Raw genomic sequence first — 22,265 nt, 5'->3', positions numbered from 1 at the left:
CCCCCCTCTCTCTCTCCTCTCCCTTCCCCCCTCTCTCTCTCCTCTCCCTTCCCCCCTCTCTCTCTCCTCTCCCTTCCCCCCTCTCTCTCTCCTCTCCCTTCCCCCCTCTCTCTCTCTCCTCTCCCTTCCCCCCTCTCTCTCTCCTCTCCCTTCCCCCCTCTCTCTCTCCTCTCCCTTCCCCCCTCTCTCCTCTCCCTTCCCCCCTCTCTCTCTCCTCTCCCTTCCCCCTCTCTCTCTCCTCTCCCTTCCCCCCTCTCTCTCTCCTCTCCCTTCCCCCCTCTCTCTCTCCTCTCCCTTCCCCTCTCTCTCTCCTCTCCCTTCCCCTCTCTCTCTCTCCTCTCCCCCCTCTCTCTCTTCTCCCTTCCCCTCTCTCTCTCTCTCTCTTTCCCTCTCTCTCTCTCTCCCTTCCCTCTCTCTCCTCTCCCTCCCCTCTCTCCCTTCCCTCCAATTCCAATTCCAATTAAAATGCTTTATTGGCATGAAAGTTTACAGAGAACCATATTGCCAAAGCTTACATAGCAAAAAGGTACAGTTTTCCAACATTCTGTAGGTGTCAATCGATTTGACATTTGTTGGGTACATACAATATTACTTTTAAACAATATTAATTTTAAACAGTCTTTGTACTTCATTTGGTACGTTCAATATTAATTTTAAACAGTCTTCATTTTAAACAGTCCTCAGGTTGTGACATGTTGTTACATATTTGGCCCCAAGGTATGGTCTGTCTCCTTCTCCTAGGACTAATCTCAATTTTGACAGATCATCCAATTCCTTGAAATCTGGGGTTGTTTGGCTTAGCTTGTTGAATAATATGTTTCTTGATGTGTTGAATTTTTCGCATTTTAGGAGGAAATGCATTTCTGTTTCAACCTCGCCAGCCAGACATTGATCGCATATTCTATTCTCTCTAGGCTGCCAGGATTTCTTGTATCTGCCTTTTTCAATTTCCAGTTGGTGGTCGCTTAGTCTGTACCTGGTGAGGGTCTGTCTCTGTTTTGTGTCTCTGATGGTCGTGAGGTAGTCTGCCAGTTTATATTCTCTTTTTAGGGCCTCTCTCTCTCCTCTCCCTTCCCCTCTCTCTCTCTCTCTCCTCTCCCTTCCCCTCTCTCTCTCTCCTCTCCCTTCCCCTCTCTCTCTCTCTCCCCTCACCCTTCCCCTCTCTCACACTCTCTCCCCTCTCCCTTCCCCTCTCTCTCTCCCTCTCCCTCCTCTCCCTTCTCTCCCCCCTCTCTCTCCTCCCTTCCCCCCTCTCCACCCCAACCCCTCTCTCACTCCTCTCCTTCCCCTCTCTCACTCCCACTCTCTCCCTCTCCCTCCTCTCTCTCTCTCCCTTCCCTCTCTCTCTCCCTTCCCTCTCCCTCCCCTCTCTCCCTTCCCTCTCTCTCTCCTCTCCTTCCCCTCTCTCTCTCTCTCTCCTCTCCCTTCCCTCTCTCTCTCTCTCCTCTCCCTTCCCCTCTCTCTCTCTCCCTCTCCCTTCCCCTCTCTCTCCTCCCTTCCCCTCTCTCTCTCTCTCCCCTCTCCCTTCCCCTCTCTCTCCTCTCCCCCTCTCTCTCCTCCCTTCCCCCCTCTCCACTCCCTTCCCCTCTCTCTCTCTCCTCTCCCTTCCCCTCTCTCTCTCCCTCTCTCTCTCCCCTCTCTCTCTTCTCCCTTCCCTCTCTCCCTTCTCTCTCCTCTCCCTTCCCCTCTCTCTCTCTCCTCTCCCTTCCCCTTGCTCTCTCTCCTCTCCCTCCCCTCACTCACTCTCACCACTCCCCTCTCCCTCTCCCTTCCCCTCTCTCTCTCTCCTCTCCCCCCTCTCTCGCCTCCCTTCCCCTCTCTCTCTCCTCTCCCTTCCCCCTCACCACTCCTTCCCCTCTCTCTCTCTCCTCTCCCTTCCCCTCTCTCTCCTCTCCCTTCCTCTCTCTCTCTCTCTCTCTCTCTCTCTCTCTCCCTCTCTCTCTCCCTCTCCCTCCCCCCCTCCCTCTCTTCTCCCTTCCCTCTCCCCTTCCCTCTCTCTCTCTCTCTCCCCTCCCTCCCCTCACTCTCCTCTCCCTTCCCCTCTCTCACTCACTCTCACTCTCTCCCCTCTCCCATCTCCCATCTCCCTTCTCCTCTCTCTCCTCTCCCTTCCCTCTCTCCCCACTCCCTTCCCCTCTCTCTCTCCCTCTCCCTCCTCTCCCTTCCCCTCTCTCTCCTCTCCCCCCTCTCTCTCTCCTCCCTTCCCCCCTCTCTCTCTCCTCCCTTCCCCCTCTCCACTCCCTCCCCTCTCTCTCTCCCCTCTCCCTTCCCCCCCTCTCTCTCTTCACCCTTCCCTCTCTCCCTTCCCTCTCTCTCTCTCTCCTCACCCTTCCCCTCTCTCTCTCCTCTCCCTTCCCCTCTCTCTCTCTCTCTCTCTCTCCCTTCCCCTCTCTCTCTCTCTCCCTTCCCCTCTCTCTCTCTCTCTCTCTCCCCTCTCCTCCTCTCTCTCCTCTCTCCCTTCCCCTCTCTCTCTCTCCTCTCCCTTCCCCTCTCTCTCTCTCTCTCCCCTCTCCCTTCTCTCGCTCTCTCTCCTCTCCCTTCCCCTCTCTCCCCTCTCTCCCATCTCTCCCCTCTCTCTCTCTCCCCTCTCCCTTCTCCCTTCTCTCGCTCTCTCTCCTCTCCCTTCCCCTCTCTCCCCTCTCCCTTCCCCTCTCTCTCTCCCTCTCCCTCCCCCTCTCTCTCCTCCCTTCCCCCCTCTCTCTCTCCTCCCTTCCCCCCTCTCCACTCCCTTCCCCTCTCCCTTCCCCTCTCTCTCTCCCCTCTCCCTTCCCCCCCTCTCTCTCTTCACCCTTCCCTCTCTCCCTTCCCTCTCTCTCTCTCTCTCCTCTCCCTTCCCCTCTCTCTCTCCTCTCCCTTCCCCTCTCTCTCTCTCTCTCTCTCTCTCCCTTCCCCTCTCTCTCTCTCTCTCCCTTCCCCTCTCTCTCTCTCTCCCTTCCCCTCTCTCTCTCTCTCCCTTCCCCTCTCTCTCTCTCTCTCTCTCTCCCCTCTCCCTTCTCTCGCTCTCTCTCCTCTCCCTTCCCCTCTCTCTCTCTCCTCTCCCTTCCCCTCTCTCTCTCTCTCTCCCCTCTCCCTTCTCTCGCTCTCTCTCCTCTCCCTTCCCCTCTCTCCCCTCTCTCCCATCTCTCCCCTCTCTCTCCTCTCTCTCCTCTCCCTTCCCCCTCTCTCCCCTCTCCTCTCCCTTCCCCCTTCCCTCTCTCCCTTCCCCTCTCTCTCTCCTCTCCCTTCCCCTCTCTCTCTCTCTCTCCCTTCCCCTCTCTCTCTCTCTCCCTTCCCCTCTCTCTCTCTCTCTCTCTCTCTCCCCTCTCCCTTCTCTCGCTCTCTCTCCTCTCCTTCCCCTCTCTCTCTCTCCTCTCCCTTCCCCTCTCTCTCTCTCTCCCCTCTCCCTTCTCTCGCTCTCTCTCCTCTCCCTTCCCTCTCTCCCCTCTCTCCCCTCTCTCTCCTCTCCCTTCCCCCCTCTCTCCCCTCTCCTCTCCCTTCCCCTTCCCTCTCTCCCTTCCCTCTCTCTCTCTCTCTCTCCTCTCCCTTCCCCCCTCTCTCTCCTCTCCCTTCCCCTCTCTCTCTCTCTCTCTCTCTCTCTCTCCCCTCTCCCTTCTCCCTTCTCCCTTCTCTCGCTCTCTCTCCTCTCCCTTCCCCTCTCTCCCCTCTCCCTTCCCCTCTCTCTCCCTCCTCTCCCTTCCCCTCTCCTCTCCCTTCCCCCCTCTCTCTCGCTCTCCCTTCCCCTCTCTCTTCTCCCTTCCCTCTCTCTCTCCTCTCCCTTCCCCTCTCTCTCTCTCCTCTCCCTTCCCCTCTCTCTCTCCCTCCCCCCTCTCTCTCTCCCTTCCCCTCTCTCTCTCCCTTCCCCTCTCTCTCTCCCCTTCCCCTCCCTTCCCCTCTCTCTCTCTCTCTCTCTCTCCCTTCCCCTCTCTCTCTCTCTCCTCTCCCTTCCCCTCTCCTCTCCCTTCCCCCCTCTCTCTCTCTCGCTCTCTCCCCTTCCTCTCTCTCTCTCTCTCTCTCTCCCTTCCCCTTCCCCTCTCTCTCTCTCTTCTCCCTTCCCCTCTCTCTCTCTCCTCTCCCTTCCCCCCTCTCCTCCTCTTTTCCTCTCTCTCTCCTCTCCCTTCCCCCCCTCTCTCTCTCTCTCCCTTCCCCCTCTCTCTCTCTCCTCTCCCTTCCCCTCTCTCTCTCCCTCCCCCCTCTCTCTCTCCCTTCCCCTCTCTCTCCCCCTTCCCCTCTCTCTCTCTCCCCCTTCCCCTCTCTCTCTCTCTCTCTCTCTCTCTCTCTCTCCTCTCCCTTCCCCTCTCCTCTCCCTTCCCCCCTCTCTCTCTCTCGCTCTCTCTCCCCTTCCTCTCTCTCTCTCTCCCTTCCCCTCTCTCCTCTCCCTTCCCCTTCCTCTCTCTCTCTCTCTCCCTTCCTCTCTCTCTCTCCTCTCCCTTCCCCTTCCCCTCTCTCTCTCTCCTCTCCCTTCCCCCCTCTCCTCTCCCTTCCCCTCTCTCTCTCTTTTCCTCTCTCTCTCCTCTCCCTTCCCCCCCTCTCTCTCTCTCTCTCCCTTCCCCCTCTCTCTCTGTCTCCCCCCCTTCCCCCTCTCTCCCCCTTCCCCCTCTCTCCCCCTTCCCCCTCTCTCTCTCTCTCTCCTCCCTTCCCCCCTCTCTCTCCCTGCCCCCCTCTCTCCCTCTCTCTTCTCCCTCTCCTCTCCCTTCCCCCCTCTCTCTCCCTCTCCTCTCAATTCAATTCAATTCAAATCGCTTTATTGCCATGAAAAGTTACATCTTATGTTACCAAAGCATCGGAAAACATTCATGTTTGTTCACAAAAATACAGATCTATCCATACAGTGTATAAACAGATATATCCCTGAGTGTATAAATATACTTTCATATAATTTATATATACTCTTATCTTATCTTTAGTGGTTGTCCCTCTGTTTATGGCAAGCTGTAACATAGTGTGCCGCTAGTGTTATGCAACTTCTCTCTTCCCCTAGTAGGTATGGGAGTTTTTGGTCGTCATTCAATTTTCTGAATTCCGGGCATATTTTTGTAAATTTTGGGTAGAAATTCTCCCTTATGCCCTGATATTTTCTACAAGCTGTGAGGAAGTGCATCTCTGTCTCCACCATTCCCTGACTGCAGTGAGAGCATATCCTGTCCTCTCTTGGTAGCCGGGTCTGCCTGTGTCTACCTTTTTCGATCGCCAGGCTATGTTCACTAAGTCTGTACATTGTCAGGATTTTTCTCAGTTTGCTGTCCTTTATTATGGTCAGGTAATCAGCTATATTGTATTGTCTGTTTAGGGCCAAGTAGCAATTGAGTTTGCTTTGGGTTTTTGTTGTTTCTGCCCAATATGTCAGATATTTTTCCTTTTGCTTAGCGACGATTGTGTTGGGTCGAATTCTTTGTGTTATGCTGTCACTATCCTGGGGCTGGTTATTGTTAACCTCACTGAGTCCCAGGACTAGTTGACTGAGGGTATTCTTCTTTATGGTCAGCTCTTGGCATTTCAGGGCGTCGTAGTGATAGCATTGGGGGTTGCTCATTTGTAGGTGATTCCAAAATTTGGTGGCTCTTTTTTGGATAGTGATTATTAATGGATATTGGCCTAGTTCCGCCCTGCATGCATTGTTTACTGTTTTCCTTTGAGTCCGGAGGATACTTTTACAGAATTCTGCATGTAGGATCTCAATTGGGTGTTTTGTCCCATTTTGCAAATTCTTGTTGTGTTAGCGGTCCCCATACCTCACTGCCATAGAGTGCAATTGGTTCAATTACTGATTTGAAAATTTTTTAGCCAAATGCTAATTGGGATTTCTATTTGGATTGATTTTTTTAATGGCATAGAAAGCCCTTCTTGCTTTCTCTTTCAGTTCATTCACAGCCAGTTTGAAGTTTCCCGTAGAACTGATTTTTAGCCCAAGTATGTGTAGTTAGTGGTTTGTTCAATTTTGGTTTGTTCCTAGTGTGAAATTTATATTGGGTCCCTGATGTCTGGATCTTTGCTGGAACACAAGGACTTTGGTTTTTTTGGGGATTTATTGTCAGGGCCCAAGTCTGGCAGTACGACTCCAGCAGATCCAGGTTCTGCTGTAGACCCTCCTTAGTTGGTGACAGCAGAACCAGGTCATCTGCATAGAGGAGGAATTTAACCTTGGATTCATATAGGGTGAGGCCGGGGTGCTGTAGATTGTTCAAGTAGTTTTGCCAATTCATTTATGTAAATATTAAAGAGTGTCGGTGAGATTGGCGAGCCCTGCGTCACCCCCCCGCCCCTGTGGGAAGTATTTTGTTTGTTTGTCTCCAATTTTAACTGCACATTTGTTGTTTGTATACATTGATTTAATTACATCATATGTTTTTCCCCCCTACCCCGCTTTCGATAAGTTTCAGGAATAAACCGTCATGCCAGATGGAGTCGAAAGCCTTCTGGAAATCTATAAAGCATGCGTAGATTTTGCTTTTGTTATGGTGAACGTGTTTGTCAATTAGGGTCTGTAGGGTGAAGATATGATCTGATGTTCTATAGTTTGGCAGGAATCCAATTTGGCTTTTACTCAAGACATTGTGCTCCTCAAGGAAGTTTATAAGTCTTTTGTTTATGATGCTACAGAATACCTTCCCCAGGTTACTGTTTACACAGATGCCTCGATAGTTATTTGGGTCGACTTTGTCCCCACTTTTGTATATGGGCGTTATGAGTCCTTTGTTCCAGATATCAGGGAAGTAACCGACACTCAGAACCAAGTTGAAGAGTTTTAGGATAGCCAGTTTCATTTTGTCGTCTGTGTGTTTAATCATCTCGTTTAGTATGCGTCTGTCCCCGCAAGCTTTTCCTGGTCGCAGGTCCTTGAGTTTTTCAAAAAGTTCTTTTTCTGTTATTATGGAGTCTAGCGGGTTTTGGTTATCTTTTATGGCCATTTCTAGCTTTTCCAGTTTTTTGCATATTTGGTGTTGCTCTGGCCTTAGTGTGTTTTTCTGGTATAATTTTTCAAAGTGGTTTTCCCATGTGTCCCCATTTTGAATGGCCAATTCGTCGTGTTGTTTTTTGTGTAGTGTATTCAAGTTGTCCCAGAAACAATTGGAATCAATGGATTCCTCCATGGAGCTGAGTGTATTCTTAATATATTGCTCTTTTTTGGTTCTGAGTGTGTTTCTGTATTGTGTTAGTGTCTGACAATAAGTAAGGTGTAATTCCTCGTTTTCTGGATGTCTGTGTTTTTGGGTTTGATATTTTTCTAAGTTTTTTCCTCATGTTATGGCAATCTGTGTCAAACCATTTTTCATAGTTTTTTGTTTTGGGTTTGTTCTTGCGAGCTTTCAAGTTTGCACTTGTTGCCAAATTATCAAAAATATTGTTTAGGTTATTTACTGCCCGGTTTACGCCTTCTTTATTGTGAGTGTATATGTTATCCAGAAAGGTGTCCAAGAGAGCTTGAGTTGATGCATTGCTCTCTCTCCTCTTCCCCCCCCCCTCTCTCTCCTCGTCCCTCCTCCCTTCCCCTCTCTCTCTCTCTCTCCTCTCCCCTCTCTCTCGCTCTCCTCTCCCCTCTCTCTCGCTCTCCCTCCTCCCCCCCCCCTCTCTCGCTCTCCCTCCTCCCCCCCCCCCTCTCCTCGCTCTCCCTCCTCCCCCCCCCCCCTCTCTCGCTCTCCTCCCTTCCCCCCTCCCCCCTCTCTCGCTCTCCTCCTTCCCCCTCCCCCCTCTCTCGCTCTCCTCCCTTCCCCCCTCCCCCTCTCCTCCTCCCTTCCCCCTCTCTCGCTCTCCTCCCTTCCCCCCTCCCCCCTCTCTCCTCCCTTCCCCCCTCCCCCCCTCTCTCCTCCCTTCCCCCCTCCCCCCTCTCTCCTCCCTTCCCCCCTCCCCCCTCTCCTCTTTGACTCTACCTTACTCCTTTTCCTCCCCTCTATCTTTCTTCACATCTCTCTCTTTTCTCCCATCTCTCCTCTCTCCCTCTCTGCCCATCCCTCCCTTCTCCCTCTCCTTCCCCTCCCTTCCCCTCCCTCTCCTCCTCTCTCTGCCAGCCACCGTCCCTCCCCCTCCCTGTCCTTCTCTCTCACTTGTTCAGCACACAATATTTTAAAAATTCACTACAAGCAAGGAGATCCTCAGCTCCTAGGGAATTTTTAAATATTGGTATAACTTTATATCCATCAGCAAATCGAGGAAGTGCCTTCTGAGCTGGAGGTGAGTGACTGATTGGCAGCTGCAAGTAGTTAGTTCAAAGCAACTGAGTAATGAAGAGCACATGTTTTTAAACTCTGAAGTTTTTTTTAAGCTCGTTACCAACTGGGCTTAATAAAAACACACAAGGGCTGGGACTCGGGACCGTTAGGAATTGATTAGCTGGTTAATGTGATCTTGTGCCTCCCCTAAAAAATGTGAGGGGGATTTTGTTTGGCTTCTATTTAACTACAGGAGTGAGGGACGTGGCGAAGAGTTCAAATGTGAAGAAAATGTGCGTTGATGAATATTTGCCTACCTCGATCACAGCGACTCCAATACACACACCGAAGATAATGCCGATGTTGCTATAAAGCCATTCTTCAACACTTGAAATGCAGCCCTTCATTAAAGAGAAGGGACAAGTATTAGTACATTAAGGAAACAGGACTCTATGCTCATACTCGCACCTCACCGCAGAGATTTTGGCCAAATTCACTTCCTCAAAGAGCGCAAATCAGCAACAAAATGATGGTAGGGACATCAGATTCAGGCACAAACCTGCCCACTGACACACAAAGCACCCTCCCTATAAACACACTGCTCAGAGACATACATCCATGCTCCTACACATACACACCTATACACATACCTCAAGCATGCACGCCCCCACCCACACACCCACCTCTTCCCCTCGCCCCACCCACCCCTTCCCCTCACCCCATCCACACCTTCCCCTCACACCCCCCACAACCACCCCTTCCCCTCGCACCCCCCCACAACCACTCCTTCCCCTCACCCCATCCACACCTTCCCCTCACCCCCCTCACCCCTTCCCCTCGCACCCCCCACAACCACTCCTTCCCCTCACCCCATCCACACCTTCCCCTCACCCCCTCACCCCTTGCCCTCACACACCCACACCTTCCCCTCACACCCCACAACCATCCCTTCCCCCCACACCCACCCCTTCCTCTCACCCCATCCACACCCACACCTTCCCCTCACACCCCACAACCATCCCTTCCCCCCACACCCACCCCTTCCTCTCACCCCATCCACACCCACACCTTCCCCTCACACACCCCACAACCATCCCTTCCCCCCACACCCACCCCTTCCTCTCACCCCATCCACACCCACCCCTTCCCCTCACCCCATCCACAACCACCCATTCCCCTCACCCCATCCACACCCACCCCTTCCCCTCACCCACCCACACCCCTTCCTCTCACCCCATCCACACCCACCCATTCCCCTCGCCCCATCCACACCCACCCATTCCCCTCGCCCCATCCACACCCACCCCTTCCCCTCACTCACCCACACCCACCCCTTCCTCTCACCCCACCCACACATTCCCCTTACCCCATCCACACCCACCCCTTCCCCTCACCCCATCCACACACACCCCTTCCCCTCACCCCATCCACAACCACCCATTCCCCTCACCCCATCCACACCCACCCATTCCCCTCACCCACCCATTCCCCTCACCCCAGCCACACCCACCCCTTCCCCTCACAAACCCCACCCACACTTTTTCAGTTGTATTTCATAAGGTTTTTTGTTGATCTAAGTTAATCATCACTAATCATCTTTTAGCTGACCCCTGTACCTCTTACTGCTGCATCATCAGTAGTTATTGGGAGTTTACATAGAAACATGGAAGATAGGAGCAGGAGTAGGCCATTCGGCCCCTCGAGCCTACTCCGCCATTCAATGAGATCATGGCTGATCATCCAAACTCAGTACCCGGTTTCTGCCTTCTCCCCATATCCCTTTAGCCTTAAGAAATATATCTAACTCCTTCTTTAAATATATTTAATGAATTGGCCTCAACTGCCTTCTGTGGTAGAGAATTCCACAGGTTCACCACTCTGGGTGAAGAAATTCCTCTTCATCTCTGTCCTAAATGGCTTACCCCTTATCATTAGACTGTGACTCCTGGTTCTGGACTCCCCGCCATCGGGAACATCCTTTCTGCATCTAGAACCATTTATGTTCAAAGGCCTGATGTCCTTTGTTTTTGTGTTATCCTTTACATCATGTGTCATTCTTAAGAAGTGTATTCAAGATCATTTATCCAGGGTTGACCATTGTCCTGTTTTAATAAGGTTACTTATTTCAGGGTCAACAACTGTCCTGTCCCAACAAGGCCAGAATTCTTTCATAGCTCGGACTTCCAAATCCAGCTTGTCTTGTTTTTAAAGAAGTTGTAAGGTAGAATTCCCCCCACACACGCCCCTTCCCCCCACACCCACGCGCCCCACCCCCCCACACACGCGCCCCACCCCCCCACACACGCGCCCCACCCCCCCACACACACGCGCCCCACCCCCCCACACACACGCGCCCCACCCCCCACACACGCGCCCCACTCCCCCACACACGCGCCCCACCCCCCCACACACGCGCCCCACCCCCCCACACACGCGCCCCACCCCCCCACACACGCGCCCCACCCCCCCACACACACGCCCCACCCCCCCACACACACGCCCCACCCCCCCACACACACGCCCCACCCCCCACACACACGCCCCACCCCCCCACACACACGCCCCACCCCCCCCACACACACGCCCCACCCCCCCCACACACACGCCCCACCCCCCCCACACACACGCCCCACCCCCCCCACACACACGCCCCACCCCCCCCACACACACGCCCCACCCCCCCCACACACACGCCCCACCCCCCCACACACACGCCCCACCCCCCCACACACACGCCCCACCCCCCCACACACACGCCCCACCCCCCCCACACACACGCCCCACCCCCCCACACACACGCGCCCCACCCCCCCACACACACGCCCCACCCCCCCACACACACGCCCCACCCCCCCACACGCACGCCCCACCCCCCCACACGCACGCCCCACCCCCCCACACACACGCCCCACCCCCCCACACACACGCCCCACCCCCCCACACACACGCCCCACCCCCCCACACACACGCCCCACCCCCCCCACACACGCGCCCCACCCCCCCACACACACGCGCCCCACCCCCCCACACACACGCCCCACCCCCCCACACACACGCCCTCCCCCCACACATTTGTTTCATTTCTCCGGCATGATGTCATGAATTAATCAGGAGAGTGTTTAGTCACCACAAACACTGCAATTACCCGGCAATGATTCAGAATCTCGTGTCCTACGGTGGTAACATAGTGCCAATTAAAATGTCTTTTGGTCACCTGGGTGCTGGATATGGACAGAAACCAGGCACCATTTACAAGAGTTTCAAACAAAACTACAGTAGTGAGAAATCCCCACAAGCAGAGCTTGTGTTTCCTGGTACAAGTGCACTGCCTCTTCCCATAGGGATACACCCCACTTACCAGTTCACTAGCAACGAGTACGGGAAAACTTTCAGCCTATTATCCAACCAGGCCTACCGTATCTGCCAAGTTACCTGGAACCAAGTGGAAAGAATTTCCCCCCCAGAGACAGGGCTACCTCTCCAGTCCCAGTTAATGATCAGGCACCAGATGCATAGAGGAAAACACCCACGCACGTACGCAGCACCCTGAGAGTGAGCAAACAAGCGCAAGAAAGGCCAAGTGTGAGCATGAAAAACAGTGCAAATGCAGGAGAGCAAGTGTGAAGGAGAGTGCGCACACACGCACCCACCCACGCACGCACCCACCCACGCACAGACCCCGCTGACAAAGTGTGTGATGCCCGAGACGGACGCTCCACAGCTGGATATATATTTAAGAAGTTTCATTTGTTTTAATCCTGCAGCCTAGGCCGCGGATACCAATGGAGTCTCCCTTAGGCCTTTCCCGTTCCTCTGCTTTGAGGCGGCAGCTCAGGACCGCTGCAGATATGCCAGGCTGAGCAGACACTGCGGACGCCTCCGGCCCTGCCCGCTGGCATCCGGGCCTCTGGCCCTGCCCGCTGGCACCCGGCCCTGCCCGCTAGCATCCAGCCCCGCCTGCTGGCACCCGGGCCTCCTTGTCTGCAGGGCTAACAGCTAACTTCACTGTGACCCTTTGGCAATGCTCTAAAAGGCCGGGTCTCCCTCACAACGTGGTGACCGAGTTGTGGCAGCTGCCAGGCAAGTTTCCTGACGCATAAAGGAGACCATCACCACAGCAGGGCCCGAGCCCACTGTCATCACAGTCCCCCTTTAATAACAAACTCAACTCCTCCTTTCACTGATGTGTCGTTCTCCTCACTGCGCTTTGACAACCATTCTCCCACTCCATCACACAGGCACTTTCCCCACTTTTACAAACAGATGAAAATGTCGGACAGGAAAAGACCAGCTGATCCATCCAGCCTGCCCCACGCTCATGATGCCCGGAGCCTCCGGATCAGACACTTCCCAACCTCCTGGGAGCAGGTAATGCAATCTTATGGGAGAGGCACCAAAAAAGGAAAAACCCAGGGCCAATAAAAGGGGGAAAAATCCGGAACATTCCTGTGTGGCGATGAAGAGCAGTGGAGGAGATGGCGTGCAGCATTTGTACATTAGCTGTTGATCCACTCACCTTTTCCTGGATGCAATCTCAGCCCCGGCCAAGAACCAGTCCAGCTCCCTTTTTAAGGTTGGCAGAGAATTTGCCAAAAATGATTCTGCACATTTCATCAGCGGAAAAAGCATCTCACTGAAAACAAATCTGACAACCTTCTCACTGTTTGAGATCATCATGCCTCCCCCGGGTGCCCTTTCGGTCCAAAGTTCCTAATCACAGAGCAGCAGGAGGTTCTGACATGGCTGACTGATGGTTTTCAGAAGGGGCCTTGGGGGATTGAGCTGGTCCCTCCTCGCTTCTGGTTGTGGGCCATTTCCCCTTTAAGAGCAACGTAGCGGTTGCGAAGACACTCTGCGTGTCCGAGACTCGCGCCAGAAAAATTCCTTAACGGAAGTGAGAGCAGACACTGGCAATGAGTTCGAGTTTTCAACCGCTTGCCTATGTTATCACTGTGAGTAAAGGAAGATTGCAGGAGAACGTTGGGCTCTGTGTTACCTCCTGCACATCGCTAGTAAGGATGATGTTCGAGACAGTGAGGACTGGGTACTTGGAACTGAGGAAGATGCTTATTACACTGCACTGTTACATGAGCCTCGCTGCCCAGGTTCCAGGGGCATAGTCGGCAAAATAATAACAATTTGTGATCATCGATCTCACGTGCTTCCACCCATATGGTTCAGATGATGGGGGAGGAGTCCATTACCAGCATCTGCAACATATTGCAAGAAGTTTCTCACGACCTACAGATCCCCCTGGAGACAGAGTGTGGGAAATTGATGTGGCACAGATATAAATTTCACTCCAGAATCTGCTTCCTTCAGGCTCGCCTCAAAGCCTTCATCTTCAGACTGAGGCCTGGCTCCGCTTGCAACTGCAAGCATCAGGCTGCTGGAAGCTGGTTCCTCAGAGAGGAGAATAACCTCAGGTCTCCAGGGGAACCATTCCAACTACTCAAAGAATCAACTGCTCCTCACTCAGGAATACTTCACAGGAGTATAGATTAGGAACTAGAGCAAGTCGATTAACTGGCACAGTGTTAGGGAAAAAGGGAAATGGATTCTGTTGGCACTTCCTGCTGAATGTTGTTAACAAACTTTCTGCATCTGCTTTCAATGTTTGTTGGAGTTGGATGGTGGCTGGGAAAATGCAGACTTCTCTCAGATGAAGGAGCTTGGCAGAAGCCTTGAAAAGTGAGGGACTTTGAGGGTGCTGGGGCAGTTCTGGGCACTTTTTTTGTGCTCTGGCTATGACTCTCCTATTCCTGTCTTTGCACTCAATGCTCCTCCAGCCCAGTGTTATTCACTCGAGGTGCTTACAGGCACCCACTCAGAAACAGGGTTAATGAGTGAGCCAGGCGAGAGGACACAGGGCAGGAGCAGCTAGTGGGACTTCTGAAGGACACTGTTGGCAGGAACGGTCAGGCTGGGCAGAGGGTGATCGAGGCACCAAAGTGCTGCTTCAGTGTCAGTGGTGGGTTCAGTGTCAGTGGTGGGTTCAGTGTCAGTGGTGGGTTCAGTGGTTATTCTGGTGCATGACTGTGCCTCAGATCGCAGGATACCAGCCGTGCATCACAGCCTTGGCTGCAGAGGATAGCCTTGATCTCCCAGGACACTTCAAGGATCAAGTGTCAGTGGGATGGTGGATTGGCTTACTGTGGCTGTGAGCACTGGCTCCATCACAGGGGAGCTGACAAACATGTGAGCTGAAACTAGAGAGAGGAACCTCAAGTATGAGTGAAGTTGGCCTGGTTGTCACACAGTCTGCACGAGAAAACAGTGTATCCATGAGGAGTTTAATGTTTCTGCACACAGCGGATTGGCTAATATTAGTGACAGTCCCAATGCCAGCCTGGAATGAGCCTGTTACATGAAGGTTGAGATGACTGAGGAGGTTTGAAGGTGGAGGAGGTCCCAGGTGGCTAAAGCGGTTTGAGGGGGGTCGAGTTTGGTGGAAGGTCGAGTTTGGTTGAAGGTGGCTGTTAGATTTGCAGCCACATGGTGTGTTGGAAAATGGAACACAAATTGGTAATGAAACCTGGGTGGTATCTATAATAAGCGGCTGAACCACAACTCCAGGTTACAACCTGGGCGGGAAGTTGAAAATCATCTCCATGACATCATTTTCACCTCGTCTACGAGGAACGTGTGAGTGGGAGACTGGGGCAGAGCAAACAGGACTGACTGTTCGAAGTAACACATCCTTCCAATCTCTTGATTGGTGCCCCAAATGGTCTGAATGTGGAATGTGCCAGAAGTTTGCGACACTCACCTGTTGTACTGTTCAGCATAACGAACCGCTTTAGGAACGAGAGGTGACATTACCGCAGCAGACAGGTGGTTCGGGCCAGTAAACCACTCGGTGAAAGGGTAGACTCACCGTTTTATGGAGATGATAATCTCCCTCACAGAAACCGGTCTCCGGCAGAGTCTCATTTCCCAACCTCTTGTGACAGGAGCAGGGGTACAGTGTCACTGAGCTGTTCCGTATGATCAGGTTCTCAGTCCAGTTGGAAGGGCCAGTCCAGCCACAACACTCGAGCTAAAGGAATAAAAACATCTTCTGTAGGAACCTGTGTAACCTCCACAAACCTAATAAATCGACAAGCACTCAACATTCATCACTGCACAGAAGGTGGGGGGGGGGGGGGAGCGCGAGAACAGGGGGAGGGGTTAAAAATTCAACAGCGCACGCGCCCGAGCTAAAGCTGGTCTGGGTCACTCAGTAATATTTCTCGAGGTTCCCACACCCGCGTTCCCATTTATATTTCTTATACTCACTTTCCTCTGGATGTAATCCCAGGTGGTCCCAAAGCTTTTCTCTGTGTTTGCCTGTGGGTTGTAGTTGGTGATCATGTGATGAATGATCTCGGATATCTCTGACTTGAGCTGCAAAGAGAACCAATTGTTTTAGGGCATAAATTGGAATCTAAACCATTCCAAACCAGGCCAGGCCAGGCCAGGTAAGGACAGCAGGGAAAATTCATTGGCCCCATACTGAGTGATGATTTCCAGGAAGTCACTGGAGCCACAGGATACTGAGTGCCCATGATGAAGCTACAGGCTGATCCACCAGGAGAACCAGCTCAGTAAAATAACCGCCTCAGTCCTTGGAGTGAATGTAGGGATGGAAATTCTGCTCTCGGTGATTGAGGTTTTTGTGCTGTGTCTTTGGACTGTCCTGGTGCAGGCATGCACTGACTGTTTGGAAATATCCGCTCCAGCCCAGCTGTACGATTATGTACAGTCGCCAGCGAAGCTTTGCCCTTGTGCAGTGAACCCACCCAATGGGGAAGTGGAATTTGTGGCTAGCAGGTCCAAATTAAAGGGACGGCTCACTTAAAGGAGAGAAGGAAAGACTGATAGGGTTTGGTGAAGTAGGAGGAGGATTGTGTGCAACATGGACACCAGCACAGAACATTTGGGCCGAATGGCCTGTTTGCTATAAAATGCTGGGAGCGCTCAGCAGATCAGGCAGCATCTGTGTGGAAAGGAAGTTAGGCTTAACCCTTCAGCTCAATGACTGTTCACCAGAACCCAGACCTTAAACAGAAATGGTAACCACAACAAAGCCTCCACATACAAGGAGTGACTATCCCTTTCCCCAGGAGGGACATTCCCCGGAGATCCAGGCCCTGCCCCTCCTCTTGCTATTATTGTATGTGGGGGGCGGGGGTGGAATCCCCACTGGGCAGTGAGGCAGAGGTAGGCCACACTGCCCACATGTTCAGTCATTATCCCCCACCACCATCCCCCCCATTCACACTCAGGATCTCGACACACTGAGGGAATTCTCCTGGTTTGCCAGCCAACATTCCTCGATCAATGAAAACTAAAATATATCAGCTAACTGGTCATTAATCTCACTACTATTAGTGTGATCTTACTCTGCACAAAATGGTTATTGCATTTCAAAGTTCTTCATTCATGGAGTACTTGGAGCTATTTCAGATATAATAGCTGATATATATTTATAATAAATAAGTCTTTCTTTTTGGATTATTTTCAGCAGTAAGCGGGAGACAAAACAGCAGACAGGAAGTGCGGAGACTGACATTCCTGATACTGGGACCTTATTCAAGGATTAACAGATGGAGAAAAGCTGTTGGAAATGTAAAGATCCCCCACAATGAGTGAACTGCAACCAGCCAGTCTCCTCAGTTCTGGAGGCTGCTGGTTACAATACTTGCCTGGTCCCCCCTCCCCCACTGTGTGGGGGTGGGGGGTGGGGTGGGGTGTGGGGAGGGGGGTGGGGGTGGGGAGGGGGGTGGGGGGTGGGGGAGGGGGGTGGGGGTGGGGGTGGGGGAGGGGGGTGGGGGAGGGGGGTGGTGGGGGTGGGGGTGGGGGGTGGTGGGGGTGGGTTCTGAGTGTCGGTTATTTCCCTGACATCTGGAACAAAGGACTCATAACACCCATATACAAAAGTGGGGACAAAATCGACCCAAACAACTATCGAGGCATCTGTGTAAACAGTAACCTGGGGAAGGTATTCTGTAGCATCATAAACAAAAGACTTATAAACTTCCTTGAGGAGCACAATGTCTTGAGTAAAAGCCAAATTGGATTCCTGCCAAACTATAGAACATCCGATCATATCTTCACCCTACAGACCCTAATTGACAAACACGTTCACCATAACAAAAGCAAAATCTACGCATGCTTTGAAGATTTCCAGAAGGCTTTCGACTCCATCTGGCATGACGGTTTATTCCTGAAACTTATCGAAAGCGGGGTAGGAGGTAAAACATATGATGTAATTAAATCAATGTATACAAACAATAAATGTGCAGTTAAAATTGGAGACAAACAAACAAAATACTTCCCACAGGGGCGGGGGGTGACGCAGGGCTCGCCAATCTCACCGACACTCTTTAATATTTACATTAATGGATTGGCAAAACTACTTGAACAATCTACAGCACCCGGCCTCACCCTATATGAATCCAAGGTTAAATTCCTCCTCTATGCCGACGACCTGGTTCTGCTGTCACCAACTAAGGAGGGTCTACAGCAGAACCTGGACCTGCTGGAGTCGTACTGCCAGACTTGGGCCCTGACAATAAATCCCCAAAAAACCAAAGTCCTTGTGTTCCAGCAAAGATCCAAACAACATGGACCCACAATAAATTTCACAGTAGGAACAACCAAAATTGAACAAACCACTCACTACACATACTTGGGCTTAAAAATCAGTTCTACGGGAAACTTCAAACTGGCTGTGAATGAACTGAAAGAGAAAGCAAGAAGGGCTTTCTATGCCATCAAAAAATCAATCCAAATAGAAATCCCAATTAGCATTTGGCTAAAAATTTTCAAATCAGTAATTGAACCAATTGCAGTCTATGGCAGTGAGGTCTGGGGACCACTAATACAACAAGATTTTGCAAAATGGGACAAACACCCAATTGAGATCCTACATGCGGAATTCTGTAAAAGTATCCTCCGGACTCAAAGGAAAACAGTAAACAACGCATGCAGGGCGGAACTAGGCCAATACCCATTAATAATCACTATCCAAAAAAGAGCCACCAAATTTTGGAATCACCTACAAATGAGCAACCCCCAATGCTATCACTACGACGCCCTGAAATGCCAAGAGCTGACCATAAAGAAGAATACCCTCAGTCAACTAGTCCTGGGACTCAATAAAGTAACTAATAACAATACTAACAATAACCAGCCCCAGGACAGTGACAGGGTAACACAAAGAATTCGACCCAACACAATCGTCGCTAAGCAAAAGGAAAAATATCTGTCATATTGGGCAGAAACAACAAAAACCCAAAGCAAACTCAATTGCTACTTGGCCCTAAACAGACAATACAACATAGCTGATTACCTGACCATGGTAAAGGATAACAAACTGAGAAGAACCTTGACAAGGTACAGACTTAGCGAACATAGCCTAGCGATCGAAAAAGGCAGACACAGGCAGACCAGGCTGCCAAGAGAAGACAGGATATGCTCTCACTGCAGTCAGGGAGTAGTTGAGACAGAGATGCACTTCCTCACAGCCTGTGGAAAATATCAGGGCATCAGAGAGAATTTCTATCAAAAATTCTCACAAATATGCCCTGAATTCAGAAATCTGACTGACAACCAAAAACTCCCATTCCTACTGGGGGAGGAGAGAAGCTGTGTAACACTGGCGGCACACTATGTTACAGCTTGCCATGAACAGAGGGACAACCAGTAAACTAAGACAAGAGTACATATAAACAAGACGAAAATATATTTATAAACTCAGGGATATACCTGTTTATACACTGTATGAATGGAACCGCGTTTATGTGTTCAACCATAAATGTATTTTGATGCTTTGGCAACATAAGATGTACCTTATCATGCCAATAAAGCGATTTGTATTGTATTGTATTGGTGGGTGGTGGGGGTGGGGGGTGGTGGGGGTGGGGGTGGGGGTGGGGGGTGGTGGGGGTGGGGGTGGGGGGTGGTGGGGGTGGGGGTGCGGGTGGGGGTGCGGGTGGGGGTGCGGGTGGGGGTGTGGGGGGGGTGTGGGTGGGGGTGTGGGTGGGTGAGGGGGTGGGGGTGTGGGGGGGGTGGGGGTGTGGTGGGGGTGTTGGGGTGGGGGGTGTGGTGGGTGGGGGTGGGGGTGTGGGGGGGGTGGGGGTGGGGGTGTGGTGGTGGGGGGTGTGGGGGGGTGGGGGGTGAGTGGGGGGGTGGGGGTGGTGGGTGTGTGTGGGGGTGGTGGGGGGGTGTGGGGGGAGGTGTGGGGGGAGGTGGGGGGGTGAGGTGGGGGTGTGGAGGTGGGGGTGTGGGGGGGGGAGGTGGGGGTGTGGGGGGGAGGTGGGGGTGTGGGGGGGGAGGTGGGGGTGTGGGGGGGGAGGTGGGGGTGTGGGGGGGGAGGTGGGGGTGTGGGGGGGGAGGTGGGGGTGTGGGGGGGGAGGTGTGGGGGGGAGGTGTGGGGGGGAGGTGTGGGGGGGAGGTGTGGGGGGGGAGGTGTGGGGGGGGAGGTGTGGGGGGGGGAGGTGTGGGGGGGGGAGGTGTGGGGGGGGAGGTGTGGGGGGGAGGTGTGGGGGGGGAGGTGGGGGTGTGGGGGGGGAGGTGTGGGGGGGGAGGTGGGGGTGTGGGGTGGGGGTGTGGGGGGGGAGGTGGGGGAGATGGGGGGGGAGGTGGGGGTGTGGGGGGGGAGGTGGGGGTGTGGGGGGGGAGGTGGGGGTGTGGGGGGGGAGGTGGGGGGGGAGGTGGGGGTGTGGGGGGGAGGTGGGGGGGTGTGGGGGGGGTGTGGGGGGGGTGTGGGGGGGAGGTGGGGGTGTGGGGGGAGGTGGGGGTGTGGGGGGGAGGTGGGGGTGTGGAGGTGGGGGTGTGGGGGGGGAGGTGGGGGTGTGGGGGGGGAGGTGGGGGTGTGGGGGGGGAGGTGGGGGTGTGGGGGGGAGGTGGGGGTGTGGGGGGGAGGTGGGGGTGTGGGGGGGAGGTGGGGTGTGGGGGGGGAGGGGGGGAGGTGGGGGTGTGGGGGGGGAGGTGGGGGTGTGGGGGTGTGGGGGGGGGGGGAGGTGGGGGTGTGGGGGTGTGGGGGGTGGGGGGTGGGGGGGGGAGGTGGGGGTGTGGGGGGGGGAGGTGGGGGTGTAGGGGGGGAGGTGGGGGTGTGGGGTGTGAGGTGGGGGTGTGGGGTGTGAGGTGGGGGGGGGGAGGTGGGGGGGGGTGTAAACAGTAACCTGGGGAAGGTATTCTGTAGCATCATAAACAAAAGACTTATAAACTTCCTTGAGGAGCACAATGTCTTGAGTAAAAGCCAAATTGGATTCCTGCCAAACTATAGAACATCCGATCATATCTTCACCCTACAGACCCTAATTGACAAACACGTTCACCATAACAAAAGCAAAATCTACGCATGCTTTGTAGATTTCCAGAAGGCTTTCGACTCCATCTGGCATGACGGTTTATTCCTGAAACTTATCGAAAGTGGGGTAGGAGGGAAAACATATGATGTAATTAAATCAATGTATACAAACAACAAATGTGCAGTTAAAATTGGAGACAAACAAACAAAATACTTCCCACAGGGGCGGGGGGTGACGCAGGGCTCGCCAATCTCACCGACACTCTTTAATATTTACATAAATGGATTGGCAAAACTACTTGAACAATCTACAGCACCCGGCCTCACCCTATATGAATCCAAGGTTAAATTCCTCCTCTATGCAGACGACCTGGTTCTGCTGTCACCTACTAAAGAGGGGCTACAGCAAAACCTGGACCTGCTGGAGTCGTACTGCCAGACTTGGGCCCTGACAATAAATCCCCAAAAAACCAAAGTCCTTGTGTTCCAGCAAAGATCCAAACATCAGGGACCCAAAATAATTTCACAGTAGGAACAACCAAAATTGAACAAACCACTAACTACACATACTTGGGCTTAAAAATCAGTTCTACGGGAAACTTCAAACTGGCTGTGAATGAACTGAAAGAGAAAGCAAGAAGGGCTTTCTATGCCATCAAAAAATCAATCCAAATAGAAATCCCAATTAGCATTTGGCTCAAAATTTTCAAATCAGTAATTGAACCAATTGCACTCTATGGCAGTGAGGTATGGGGACCGCTAACTCAACAAGAATTTGCAAAATGGGACAAACACCCAATTGAGATCCTACATGCAGAATTCTGTAAAAGTATCCTCCGGACTCAAAGGAAAACAGTAAACAATGCATGCAGGGCGGAACTAGGCCAATATCCATTAATAATCACTATCCAAAAAAGAGCCACCAAATTTTGGAATCACCTACAAATGAGCAATCCCCAATGCTATCACTACGACGCCCTGAAATGCCAAGAGCTGACCATAAAGAAGAATACCCTCAGTCAACTAGTCCTGGGACTCAGTGAAGTAACTACTAACAATACTAACAATAACCAGCCCCAGGACAGTGACAGGGTAACACAAAGAATTCGACCCAACACAATCGTCGCTAAGCAAAAGGAAAAATATCTGACATATTGGGCAGAAACAACAAAAACCCAAAGCAAACTCAATTGCTACTTGGCCCTAAACAGACAATACAACATAGCTGATTACCTGACCATGGTAAAGGATAACAAACTGAGAAGAACCTTGACAAGGTACAGACTTAGCGAACATAGCCTAGCGATCGAAAAAGGCAGACACAGGCAGACCAGGCTGCCAAGAGAGGACAGGATATGCTCTCACTGCAGTCAGGGAGTGGTGGAGACAGAGATGCACTTCCTCACAGCTTGTGGAAAATATCAGGGCATCAGGGAGAATTTCTACCAAAAATTCTCACAAATATGCCCTGATTTCAGAAATCTGAATGACAACCAAAAACTCCCATTCCTACTGGGAGAGGAGAGAAGCTGTATAACACTGGCGGCGCACTATGTTACAGCTTGCCATGAACAGAGGGACAACCAGTAAACTAAGAAAAAAATATATATAAACAATGCGAATGTATATTTATACACTCAGGGATATACCTGTTTATACACTGTATGAATAGAACTGCGTTTATGTGCTAAACCATAAATGTATTTTGATGCTTTGGCAACATAAGATGTAACTTATCATGCCAATAAAGCGATTTGAATTGTGAATTGTGGGTGGGGGGGTGGGGGTCTGGGGGTGTGGGGTGGGGGTGTGGTGGGGGTGTGGTGGGGGTGTGTGGTGGGGGT

The 22,265-nt window shown here is 52.5% G+C and overlaps 1 protein-coding gene across 1 annotated transcript in view; it reads right to left on the bottom strand.

Moving 5' to 3' along the window:
- LOC147106561 (CD82 antigen-like) overlaps nt 1-22,265 on the bottom strand; it is a 115,301-nt gene that overhangs the window by 7,894 nt on the left and 85,142 nt on the right. Inside the window, exons 5-7 of the mRNA XM_086008479.1 lie at nt 15,402-15,524; nt 15,001-15,162; nt 8,441-8,524 (exon numbers count right to left, since the gene is read on the bottom strand). Of these exons, the coding sequence (XP_085864605.1) occupies nt 8,441-8,524; nt 15,001-15,162; nt 15,402-15,524 (369 nt within the window). The remainder of the gene's footprint in view (nt 1-8,440; nt 8,525-15,000; nt 15,163-15,401; nt 15,525-22,265) is intronic.

Source organism: Somniosus microcephalus, chromosome 15 (genome assembly GCF_052327205.1).
Source record: "Somniosus microcephalus isolate GS21.2 chromosome 15, FLI_Smic_1.0, whole genome shotgun sequence".
In the NCBI taxonomy this organism is placed as follows: domain Eukaryota; kingdom Metazoa; phylum Chordata; class Chondrichthyes; order Squaliformes; family Somniosidae; genus Somniosus; species Somniosus microcephalus.
Note: the sequence above shows the minus strand (reverse complement) of the source record. Positions and strands in the feature narration are given on the sequence as shown.